Here is a 12,691-nt window from a genome sequence, read left to right on the forward strand (position 1 = left end):
AAGGAAGGAAGGAAGGAAGGAAGGAAGGAAGGAAGGAAGGAAGGAAGGAGAAAGGAAAAGAAAAATATCTAGGTACAGTAGAGTATTATTTAGACATAAAAAAGGAGGAAGTCCTGCCATTTGTGACAACACGTTGGACCTTGAGGGTGTCATGGTAAGTGAAATAAGGCAGAGAAAGACAGATACAGTATGATCCTTTTCAGCTGAGGGCCAGCTCAGTGTTTCCTAAGTTCTTTTCAGGCTTCGGCACAAATGAGGTGACCAGAGTGGGGAGGAGGGACAGGGACCCACTCCAGCAGTGACCCACTCCCACCACTCACACCTCTCACGCCCTGCCCACTTGGCTGAGCGTTCCTAACTCTGTCCCTACCTGAGTGTTGTGCCTGACCTACTGTCACGTTTTAAAAGGCCAGAAGTCAGGCACAGATACCAGGGACAGATTTTTCATGCCGAGATTTTGCATCAGAAAAGTCAGAAGCTGACTCAGCAGTTGCCATGCCTCCTCTGAGCCTCTGCCGCGTCCCGTAGTGGTGTCTGTCACCATATTTCCACACTCCACAAACAATCTGTGGGAGTCTGTCTCCTGCACTCAGCTCTTCAGGATAAGACTGTGTCTTATTTTCTTTGCGACCCCAGCACTTACTGTCATGCTTAACACATAGCAGATCTCCTTTGACTGTTCAGTGAGTAAGCGAACACCGTCCAGTGTGTCGTACTTGGAATAATACACAGGTTCAACAGAGTAGTGAGTGGCTATAAGGAAGAGCTGACATAACCACACACAAGGCCCACTTCTAGTACAGTTCATAAAATATCTATCCTCCTCATTAGCCAAATAATTTTTAAAATAGTAACTATAATTGATCAAACATGTATATATGTACTACATATGTTAAGCATTTATATCCAACTGAATATGTAATATAAATGTTATTATCTACAGAAGAAAACGAGGCATTAAGATATTAACTAACTGGCCCCACATAGAGTAACTAGCGCGTGACATGACGGGGATTTGAAGGCAGGGCCGTCTCGATTCACAGCGCGTCACCTCACCTGTCTCACACCGGGTACCTGACAGTCTGCTCCATGAAAAGGGGAATTATCTGCTTCTCCGTGTCTTTAAAGAGAAAAGTGGTCTTTCAGCATTTGCATTGCAAGGGTAACGGGAAACATTGGGAAAACGTGCCACTGTTCGATGAGCTGTGTGGAAAATGCCAGTAGCTGTATGCTGAGTTTCATTTGGAAGTGCCAAGTGTCTTATAAGAAATGTTTTTTTATTAACTCTGGCTTTTAATTGTGGTGACGAGGGGGTGACCATTGTTCTTAATTTCCTCCTCAGAGACCGATTCTCCTAAAAAGGGGTAAATGAAAGAGGCACTCACAGCTGGGGGGACCCCCCATGTGCTTCCGTACCCTCTCTTCACAGGACCTCTTTAATCCTCACAACAACACAAAAAAGCTGTAGTCATAGTTATTATTTTACAGATGAGTAATAGAGAATCAGAAAGATTCAGTGACTTACTCAGTGTCACATAGAAATGAAGTATTACAACCAGGCCTTAACCCATACCTAATTTTTTAAATTAAAAATTATTGGGGTGACATTGATAAACAAAATCAAATAAATTTTAAGTGTTTCATTCAGCAGTAGGTCGTAGATGTACGGCACCACCCAGTGAGATTTCCTTCTGTCACCAAATATTTGACTCCCCTCCCCCATAGCTATTTAAATACAAAGTCTTTGTTCCTTATTCTAAACCACATGGGACCATTGTTCTAAATGTGAAGTTAGATTAAATCTTTAACAGTGTCCAGGAGTAACAGACTCTTGCTGAGTACATGACTTATAAGTATTCAATGACTTCTGTGTACTCAGAAATAGGGTATGGATAGCGCTAGAATTTTTGAGGGGTAACTGGCAGGAGCATCTCTGATTGGGGATGGTATGTATATAGTCTTAGAGCAAATGAACTTTCCAGAGGTGGCTGTTCGTGAATAAAGAGGAAGTTGAATCCACCTCTGGAAAGTTCATTCACTCGAAGACTCCACTTGAACGTGGGCTGGTGTAACTGGGTGATGCGAACCCACTGACTGGCCTGCCAGTCTCGCTGGCTATCTCGGTAGACGGCCAGCGCTCTTCCTAGGCTACGTTTCCCGCCAAATCAAAAGATGCCGTGAAACTGACACTGCTGCCACGTTAGTCCAGGTGCCACTTACATGGGGAGGCAGCACAATCTTGCGGTCAGAAAAGACAGACTCTGGCGTTAGCCGGCCTGGGGTCTGAGCCTGCTCCGCCACGCACCACCATGGGGGCTTGGGCAAGTTACCAAACTCCTCTGTGTCTCGGTCCCTCAGACCTAAGGTGAGGGAAATAGCAGCACCACCTACAAGGGATGTCGTGAGGATGGACTGAGATAAGACCCGCAAAGCACTGAGGACGGTGTCAGGCCGGTTCCCACTTCGTCCTGTAGATCTGCCGTACTCAGCGGATAGCCGAGCCCCTGGTGGAGATTTTTAGTGTACGTGCTCTACTTCTCCACGAATCTCTGAAGCTTGCCGGGGGTATTTCAGCAAACTGTTCCCGCTGCACAGCGTGCTGGTGTGAGACGGGCCGGCTAACGCAGGCAGCGGGAAGGAGGAAGGAAGGAAAGAAGGAATCAGAGTCTGGTTAGCCACCGTTCTTCCCATAATTACCCCAAACAGCAGACTCTCTGTGCAGACCCTGCGGTAGTGGGTCCCGACCTTTTCAAAGAAGAGCTTTATTTTCAGTTCCGTGAAGTCTTGAAATCATCGAAAGGGGAAGCCAAGTCTGAAACACCTCAGTGGAGCCGAGGAGGGAGCACTTCCACTGGCTGTTCTGTTTCCAAACGAAAAAGCACAGTATCCACGGCAGCCCGAGAAGGCCCATACTGTGAATCAAGCTTATCGCCTGTTCTAAGGAGGGCTCCATAGTGACTTTAAAAGGTGCCTGGCTCCAAGGAAGGAAGAGAAAAAACTGGTACTTATTGAGCATTGACTGCTTTCACATATATAATAATTGCATTTGATCTTTCCAACAGCCCTGCCGGAAAATGCAGGAAAATGCTGTTTTGAGGAAAATGATGCTCAGAGGCTTTAGTGACTTGTGGAGGCGACTTCTTTATCAGTAGCAATGCCAGAATTTGAACTCAGGACTTTGCTGACCTGCAATGAATTAGTAGTAAGGGGCCACTTAATTTGTTCAACAGATATTTATTGAGTTCTTCCTATGTGCCAGGAACCAAGGTAAATGGTAAATACGTAGATGCAGAAGAGGACAGACTAGATGAGGCTCTACTCTCACGGGAACTAGAGGCCAGCGGGGGAGCTGACATATGGAAATCCATTCCATCGATATGCATTTTAATCTCCGTGGGCAAAACCAAGGATTGGCAAGTTAATCAAGGGCTGGGGGAAGCCTTCTGATGGGAAAAAGTCATACTGGCGAATGTGCTGATTCCTTTCTGCGGGGCCCAGAGCCTGCAGTGTTGGGCACTTTAGAGGTACTTCAGCTCCTGCCATGAGAAGAAGCAGCTGCAAAGTATCCGAGCACTCACAGAGCTGATGGCCTGCCTCCCCTGCACTCTCAGTTTAAAGCTTCTGAGGGTGAATAAAAAGGTACTTGTAAATTTGCCTTCATTACCAGATTATAAAATCCTGAAGAACAGAGACCGTGTTTTAATGAATGTTTGAGTCTCGTCCAGGGCACGGGTAGCACTTTGCACAATAGAGTTCCACAAATGTCTCTTGCGCCGAATATAGTTGAATTGATCAGAAAGAAGACATGTCTGGTCTTTCTATCTCTAAAAAGCAGTGTTTTCCCCTGTGGCAGAAACGATTACTAGTGACACCATATGCACGCCCCCCCCTCACCCTGTGGCCCAGCATCCTTGCAGGCAGGCAGGGCATGTGACGAGTTCTAGGCAGTAATCTCTGAACAGATGTGAAGTATGTCCTTCTGGGACAAAATGTTTAAGGGCTGATGGACAAATCTTTAGCTCCTACCTTCCCTTGCCAATGGTGATGTTTTAGAAGGTGGAGGCTTTGTCTGCCTAGATCCCTGACTGCATGTGTGGGACGCAGCCCGTCCCTTTACAGTACATGTTAAAACGATGTAGCACAAGTGAAAAATAAACTCACATGTTGGGCCATCGAGATTTCAGGGTTAACTTGTTACTGCAGAATAGCCTTGTCCATACTGACTAATACGGCCCTCAACTGCTGAAATCAGAGTGACACTGTGGGTGAGGCTAGCCTTGCTGGTCCCCTGGGGAGCTAAAGCCCGGGCTGAGTCAGAGGGTCAGAGACAATAGCAGTATCCATTTATGGAAAACAGCTAAGTCCAGTGGAGTCTCTTTGGCTTAGAACATGCTGTGTTGATGGAACCCTGTGTGTGCTATGGAAATGCTCCGGGAGCCCCTGGTGAGGCGGAGGAGCTGGAGCAAGGAAAGGAAGCTGCCCCTAATCTTAAGAATGAAAACTCCACTTTTTCCTATATTTTATATTGGGCTTTCACGGAAAACTTTGTCAAAACGTTTGTCTTTTAACAGTAATTTTTTTTTTTTTTTAAGATTGGGAATCATCACATTCACAAAGGAGAAAAATAGATAAAATCAAAATGACTATTCTAGGCAAAAAAAAAAGGATTGGGCCCAAATGTAAGCTATAGTCTACTTGTCCCAAATAATTTTCAGAAAAGACTATTTTATTCTTACTTTTTAATTCTTTAACTACTTTCAGAGATGAGTTCCTTTTCCCTCTAATAATTGCATTTTAAATGTGGCAGCTATCTGCCCCTTAGCGAGTCACTTGTCAGTTATTGTAATTGATATCTTTCTCTGGTTTAATTCAACTAAGGCCACCGAGCTGCTGTTACTGGGGGATGCCCCAAAGAGCGTCTCCAGAAAAGCAGTCTTCTGCCAGTGTATGAAGCGACCAGCACATCCTCACCTTCCAAATGGACTCTCTTGTTTTTTCATTTGGATAAAGATGAGATATAGAAATGTCTAAAAGAATTCTGCCAGAAAGAGCCCTGATTTTTGGTATCTAGAGGAGGTCTCATCGTCTCAGAGTTTTCCTTTCTTCATTTGAAAAAAAACAGAGTGGGGGAGGTAAGAGGAAACAATAATATGTACCCTATCTATCCCAGAGTATGGCTGTGAGGATCAAGTAAAGTCATAAATGAGAAATTTTTCATAAGAAATATATATAAATATGAGATGAAAGTACTTGTATGTCTAGAATTTGTAAGGCAGAAATGGATCTATAAGAAGAGGCTTTGGCAGGCTGCTAGCAGGTAGTTTCTTGAATGCGATATGAAGGATTCTGTAGCCCCCTCACGTGTGGAAACCTCAGCCACTTCAAGGACACAGTGAGGCTTTCAGACGACCTTAGGACCACAGACTGGGGCCAAGGCACACGGCTCCTGCTTTCACCGGGGAGAATGTAAATCAAAGGGCGACACTTCACTCTTTAATCGTAAGTCATTTCCTCTCCAGAGCAGTTCAGAGTGCCCTGAAGTGACCACTGTCACAGAAGCTAAGAACAGTAGTGTAGCCAAACCAGATAAGCTTTTTATTGCCCTATTGTCTAATTCTCTGAAAACTAGAGGCAATAATTAAAATAGAGACACTCTACTGCCCCGTTTTTTCCTCAATATTCACAGACCAAAACTGTCCCTTTTAGACTCTGTTATTCTGACTCAGGAAGGTAGAAGGAGTTATGTGGATTGTGAGCACGCGGACACGCACACACACACACATGCACACACACAACAAGGACGCCTTGTGAAGATAAACAGTAAGGACTATTACTATTTAGTTTTTCTCTTCTAACTCCTAGTTGATATACTACTGCATTAATACTCTCGTCTTTGAGTTACCTACTTCGCCCATCTTTATAAATGTCTTGCAAATATCTTTCAAAACGCAAGAAATGAGTTTCTATGAGCCTGGACTCAGTTAACCGACACTCAGGGAAGGAAATCACTGTGCCGGAGGGGGCATGGAAGTCCCAAAATAGAGACCTGACCTGCCAGGCAGCACTTGGTCTTCACACTCTCTGTAAAGAATGCCATTGACACCTTCAGTCTCACTGACTTGGGCTGCGGGTTCTTTGCACCTGAAAAGTGCCCTCTTCCTAACCGCTCTTGCAGAAATCCTACAACCTCACACCGTTCCCTCGGTACTTCTTATCCCTTATCCAGTAGCCCTGACTCACTTACCCAGGGGAATTTTTTCCAGCAGGTAGAGATAGCTCTGAAAGAAGTCATCACGAATGGCTTTGTGAAGGATGAAGGACATGCTGTGTCGACAGAGTTCATCGTCGGTCTTCTGCCAGCGGGATCTAAATGCGAAATGGGCTCCCAGGTGGGCCATGCAGAAGGGGCTGCTGTTATTCCCGCGGAGGAAGGAGGCTTGCCTGGCTGTGTCTTTGAATTAGCCTTCTCTTCCTCCACGAACTTGAGACTGTCATTTTAAACCAGTCCCTTGTCCATCTATATCAGGAGAGGCGTCATGGGGCGTGGGGGAGGAGGGGCAGCAGACGCTGGAGGTCAAGCTCTTGGCACATCCACCGTCTGATTGCTTGGGCGACACCACTCCAAGCCAGCAGGTGCCAAGAAAGATGAAAACAGGCTGAGTGAGATCCTGCTTCGTCCTGGGAAAAGCACGCCTCCCTCCTTTAGCTGCCACTTCAAAGGGGCAGGAGCACAGCCTGCTAACACCCTGAATATTTGCTTTAATTCGATTCCTAAATTGGAATAGTCTAATTTCCATTTCAAAGAGTTGTTGCAGGAGATCCTGTTCCCTGCTTTCCATGCACTCCTCCTGGAACACTGAATCATCAAGTTACAAGGACCCTTCAAAGTCGTCTTACGCCACCCACATTCCTTCCTCAGTACAGTTTTGCCCAAATTGTTCATAGAGATGGATATGTGTTTCCCATTTTTAAGGATCTTCAAGAGACACAATTCTGTGAAGGCTCGTTTTGATGTCAATTGCCTCCTGTCAGCAAACTCTTCCATCCAGCTTGCTCCGAACAGTGCCGAGTCCCGTGAGCCTGTTCCTTCCTCTTGGCCTGTTGTGGATTCGGCTTCTGCATGGGGTATCTTCTGATTGTCACTCCAGGCCACTCTCCACTCTCCCCACATAACCGCGTTCCCCCAGGAGGCTGACCCGTAATGACACCCTCTGGCTTCGACTTGGGTTCAGGCAATGGGCAGTGCCAGCAGGAGCGTAGGAGAGAGCCAGTCGATGCACCTAATCCCTTGACACCTTCCCCATGGAAATGCCGTAGGCTGATGGCTTCTGCTGGTGGAAGGTCTAGCTCGTCTGGGGTCTTCTCTACAAACATCCTCTTCCAGTTCTGATAACGCTCCCTCCTCTTGCTGCGTCAGGCCTTGGGGCAGAGATGTGCCGGGCTGTTGAAAATCTGAAGGAATCCCCGAGTCTTCGTAACTTCCCTGACTTACTCACACCTTTGTAAGTAGTCCCTTCATTAAACTGGCTAACATTCTCAATACGCGAATGCCATCTGCTTCCTGTGAGAACCATGACTACCATCTAATCCCTTTAACCTTCCTAACAGAAAGATCCATGAGAACTCGACATTCCGTCGGCCTCACACCTTGTCCTCTTCTGTGCCATGAAGATGAGAGTACACACCTCACGTGACGGCCGTGAGAGCTGAATGGGCTCCATGTGCGGCAGGGCCTGGCACGCAGCGCGTGGGCAGTGAACGCTAGCTGCTAGCATTAGAATCTTTGGGGGAAAGTTAATGATATGTCATAGGTCTTGAAAATACTCTCCGTCTCTCTGGATCTTCTTGAGTTATATTCACTGTGACGCTGTCTCTAGTCATGTAATTTCACCACGTGTTGAGATTGTACTTGATGCATTTAAGAGTTGAAAAGAAAAGAAATCCAAATGAGCTGTGCTTTTGGACCTTCCTCAACTATCCTTCAGAACGTTCTGTTGCTGTAGGGAAAACTAAGCAACGGAAGAAAACGAAGAGATCTTCTTTGTTGCTCGTATTCGTCAGCCTACCAGGAGGCAGGGTCTCAACCCCAGCATTTTAGTGATGTTTTGAAAATCTCGCTGCTGCAAAGGTCGGAGTGTTAGGCTCTCGGAGAGGGACTGGCAGTCGCTGACTCCGGCTCCTCGACATTCCTTATTTGGCACTTGATATTGGCAAGTTTCTTAGTTTTTACAGAACAAATTTTCTTTCACTATAACATGGACATGAATTACTTGTTTGGAGATTGATTCTAAAATCTCTGTATTTCAGACCCCTAATTTCTGAGTGGGAATGAAAGACGGATCGGTTTATACAAAATGCCGTTGTCGGCTTTTGTTTACCTCGATGAGTCACATTAGATTTTGTGACTATTTCTCATCCTGGTATGGCTCGCGTCAGTTCCCGGCTCATTGCATTTGTTTCCTTATGTGGATAATTTTTCTCTCATCGCCGAAATGCCCTTGTTGCTGCCTCCTCATACCACTCTTGACCATGTTCATCATACTGAGTAAGCGAGGTTATGATATAGCTCTCGTCTGCCACAGGCATCCAATTTCGAGACGGGAAAGAAAAACAATAATGTAGAGGAAAGGAATATGACCGTAGCAAGAGAAGGCGGGAACTCTGAATTTATCCGGGTTGGTTTGTCTTCTCACAGGTGTTATTTTGGTGGGGAGCAAACTGCTGCTAAACAATTAGAAGTAAGAACTGGAAAGGAAGCGCCAAAGCCCTATAGAGAGCTTGCTCGTTCGGGAGCATGGTAAGCTAAATATTTGGGGAAATCCACTCAGTGTGAATACCTATCAAATTAAATTCCATAATACTTTAAACTGAGGTCAAGAAGATTTGTAGGCCCTATTTATCTACAACCTATATTATTCAAGACTTTTTTCCTCCCCATAGAACACTTTTTTTAGGTGAACCGTTTTCAGTTCAGAAATAATTGAGACACTCTCTTCTACAAGGCAATGTGTTAAACTCTTGATAAAAAATTTAATGCCATTTTTTTTTGCTGCGACTAATACTAACTTGTTGATACTGCCATAATCATAATAGCTAATTGTTTTAAATTGTAATGCCTATTTAATCCTTACAGCAATCCTAGGAGGTCGGTGATATCCCCATTTTATGAAAAGAGGAAGCGAGGCTTAGAAAGGTTAAGTTTTAGCTCAGCATCATCCAGTAAATAAATAGCAGAATCAAAATTCGAACTAGAATTTGATAATATATATATGTATATATAGATAGCTGAAATAAAAATAATTTGTTGATAGTTTCCCAGCTCCCCACTCAAGGAGATGGATTTTAAAGGTTGAAATAATAAACCAAACTCAGCATAATTAACTTTAGGATAAAATTACTGATGTTATGTTCTTGTATATAGGTTTCAGTGAAAAATTAATGGTGAGAATACAGAATAGGTCTTTCTTGCCTGATAAACTTAATGGGTATTTGTGCTAAAATAGGCATTTAAGTAGACTTGAAGCTTAGAATGAGAGAAATATAAAAAACTGTGCGAACAGGCTTCACAGAGTGACTCAGTACAAAAAATCAGGCCTTACTTCACCCCATACTGGTCCAACCTTACATGGAGTGTTTGCCTTTCTCGATCGTGTTTTGTTTAAGAAACAGGTACCTGCTCGAAGTCACCCTGATTGGAACACCACCACCCCCCCCCCCCAGCAGTGTCCGACGCTGTGTCCTATAATATTTAGGATAATATTATATTTGTTAACATTGGATGCTTCAGATTTTTTTTAAAGAATTAAGTAGTTATACAAATACCATTGGCAACTCTTCTGCCTTCCTCGGAAAATACATACCAATGTGAGGTATGTATCCTTCGGAACCTAAATTTTTATATGTTTAGTATAGATGTACTTATCCATAAACAAGATCGTAATTGTCTCGTTAATTTTTAAATGCGTGTAAATTGGTATCCTGCAATTCCCTTTACTCCATCAACAATATGCTCTCGATACTTTATCCAGGTTGTTACATGTTTAGTGCACAATGGGGAGAGGGTGAGAACACACCACAAACACACGCGCACGCACACACGCATGCACATACACACGCAGTGCATTCATCTTAACTGACATCATCCCTTGTCCATATGCCACTTTCTGTCTTTCCCTACCAACCGGCGTCCAGGTTTTCTCCATTTTTCTCTGCGGTCGGCATCCCTCTGACAGCGCCTGGTGCGCATGCGCAAGCGGCTTCCCGTCGGCACCCAGCAGCTGGGCCGGCGGGTCGCAGTCTGGGGGCCCCGTGGCCTTCGCTCCACATGGCAAAGCTGCTTTCCAGTGTGGACGCTCAGTTTCCCACCGGCAGTGAGCGTGTCAGTTCCATGTTCTCGCTAAAATGTGTGATACTTTTTAAGTTTTGCTGCTCTGCGTTTATGGGCATTTCATGGATAATACCAAGTAAACATTTTTACAATGCCTAAGTCTCCAGGCATGTTCTCTGTACTCTGTGTATAATAATTCAATTCACAGGACCTCTTCGAGAAGTTACTTTTTAAAATCCCTACGCCGTAGTCATGGAAACTGGGGCATCGAGAGGTTATAAGATGTGCCCCAGGCCACAGGGCTCGAAAGCTGTAGAGCTGCGCGCTTGAACCCAGGCAGCCTGGCGTGAGTGTCTGTTCTCGCTCCTCTGCGTCAGAGGCCTAACGAGCCGTCGCCTGGAGGTCTCGGGGCGTCCGAGTCCATCCCTCGTTCACTGGAGTCTGCGTCGCGCGGGATGCCACAGAATCACCTCCGACTTTTCATTTTGGCTTTGAGATCCCTGTTGTTTCTGAAGCCCGGACATTTCCACATCATTTTTAAGCACAAGAAAGTATTTGAAATTTTTAATTGTCTTAGTAGCTCAGGCTGCTCTTACCAAATACCATAGACTAGGTAGCTTAAACACAGGCGTGAATGTTTCTCAGTCCTGGAGGCTAGGAAGTCCACAATTAAGGTGCAAACTACTGGACTCATTATTTCGAATAGCTAGTATTCTGTCATCATTTAATCTATTCAAGAGAACTACCTAAAAATGGTAAAAGGTAAAAAAAAAAAAATGAAAGAAACATATTATCAGTAAAGTAGCAAGAAAGTCTTGTTGCAATTCTCCCATCTCAAATTATCTTGACGAGGCTCTTCCATGAAAGAGGAAAATGTATGTGTGTGTGTGTATATATATATATATACATATATATTTTTTTGAAGAGATATCTATACCTCTTCAATCATGCAAGCTGTGCCAAGCCCTGGAAACCTGACATGAAATGGTTTGGATGGCCAAAGGTGGTCACTAGGGACCAGGGATTAGAACCTGGTCAAAGCAGCAAATAAAAAAAATTTTAAAACCTCTTAAAAGAACCTGACAAGGGAAGCTTAAATCTTATTTAAAAGGTTGGGTTGTACTAAGCCTTGAAAAATTCAATTCTCCGGAGGACTATATCTCACTACGAGAGCTCCGTGGAAGTTTATCATGTATCCAACACCTAGACATTGGGCCTGGGAGACCGCTCGGGTCATATTTCCTCTGGATTAGCACCGAAGCTTGGAAGTGACATTTGTACGAGGCACGCTTTAAACTGTAGGGCTTTTCCAATTACAAAATGATAATTCTGAGGGGACAAAGTGCTTAGTGCAGAGAGAAGATGCCTTGATTTATGTGTCTTAGACAGCCTTCTATTTCACATAAAGTTACTTATTAGAATAAGTGCGTTTTGCTTTTCCTTTTGTTTTTAACTGAAGTTGTCTTCCGATTGGCGTTAAGGGTAGGGCATGTCATTTTTGCGTGTTTTTAATTTTTCGGTTCCACCACGTCTAAAAGAATGATTGTACAAATCCTTGTTGTTGGTGACAGCAACAATTAAATTTTGCACATAATACAGAAACATCGCTGTGAATTGCCAGCACCGGGCCAGGGGAAAGTCTCAAGCTTTACGGACTGGCCCTTCCCTGCGCAGACTCAGTGGCCCTCTCCCCAACTGCTCTGTCTCTGATGAAAGCCAGACAACAATGAAGTGAGGCTGAAAAGCTGTCCATCCTTTACTCTTGGTCTGTCAAGGTCTCTGGGATCACTGTGAAGTCTCCTACCCATCCAGTTATAAAGGGTACTTTGGATGAATTAATATCTAGTGACAGCCAAAGTGGTAAACTACTTGACTCCCTTGGGTCATTTTCCCCGGCCGAATGTAATAGTCCTTTGGCCGGGGTGTGTATTTTGCGTAGTTGTAAACATGGACAGGTTCGCGACGTAATTCAGAATGGTGTATCTCTGTATTTGCATTTGTGTGCATTCAGCCAGGGTAGCTAGAGAATAAGCAAGACAGACTTGCATTTCAAGCCAAATGAAGCCTGTTAACTTTTGTCCCATTTCATAGCTGCAGGCTGGATACCTAATTGACTCATCTTTTTTTTTTTTTTTTTGCAAATCTGCGAAACCTGCCAGCAGTGGGACTGAGTAACAGATCATGGCTGATTCACAGCAAATCCATCATCTCTGGTAGAAAAACAACTCCGAGATTTACTGAGGAGGTCAGTAGAAGGAGCGTTATACAGAGAATTCTTTCCTCTCAAAAAGAAAATAAATCTGATATCCAAACGTCATAAACTGAGTATGAAAAAACAATAAATTTCTTTACACTTCCATATAT

The 12,691-nt window shown here is 44.3% G+C and overlaps 1 protein-coding gene across 1 annotated transcript in view; it reads right to left on the minus strand.

The window, feature by feature from the left end:
* The window catches only part of METTL11B (methyltransferase like 11B), an 18,048-nt gene extending 11,597 nt beyond the window's left edge, over positions 1 to 6,451 (minus strand). The window contains exon 1 of the mRNA XM_011371718.1: positions 6,245 to 6,451. Coding sequence (XP_011370020.1) covers positions 6,245 to 6,398 — 154 coding nt within the window. The 5' untranslated portion in view covers positions 6,399 to 6,451. The remainder of the gene's footprint in view (positions 1 to 6,244) is intronic.
* Positions 6,452 to 12,691: the final 6,240 nt, after the last annotated feature.

Source organism: Pteropus vampyrus, unplaced genomic scaffold (genome assembly GCF_000151845.1).
Source record: "Pteropus vampyrus isolate Shadow unplaced genomic scaffold, Pvam_2.0 Scaffold194, whole genome shotgun sequence".
NCBI lineage: Eukaryota > Metazoa > Chordata > Mammalia > Chiroptera > Pteropodidae > Pteropus > Pteropus vampyrus.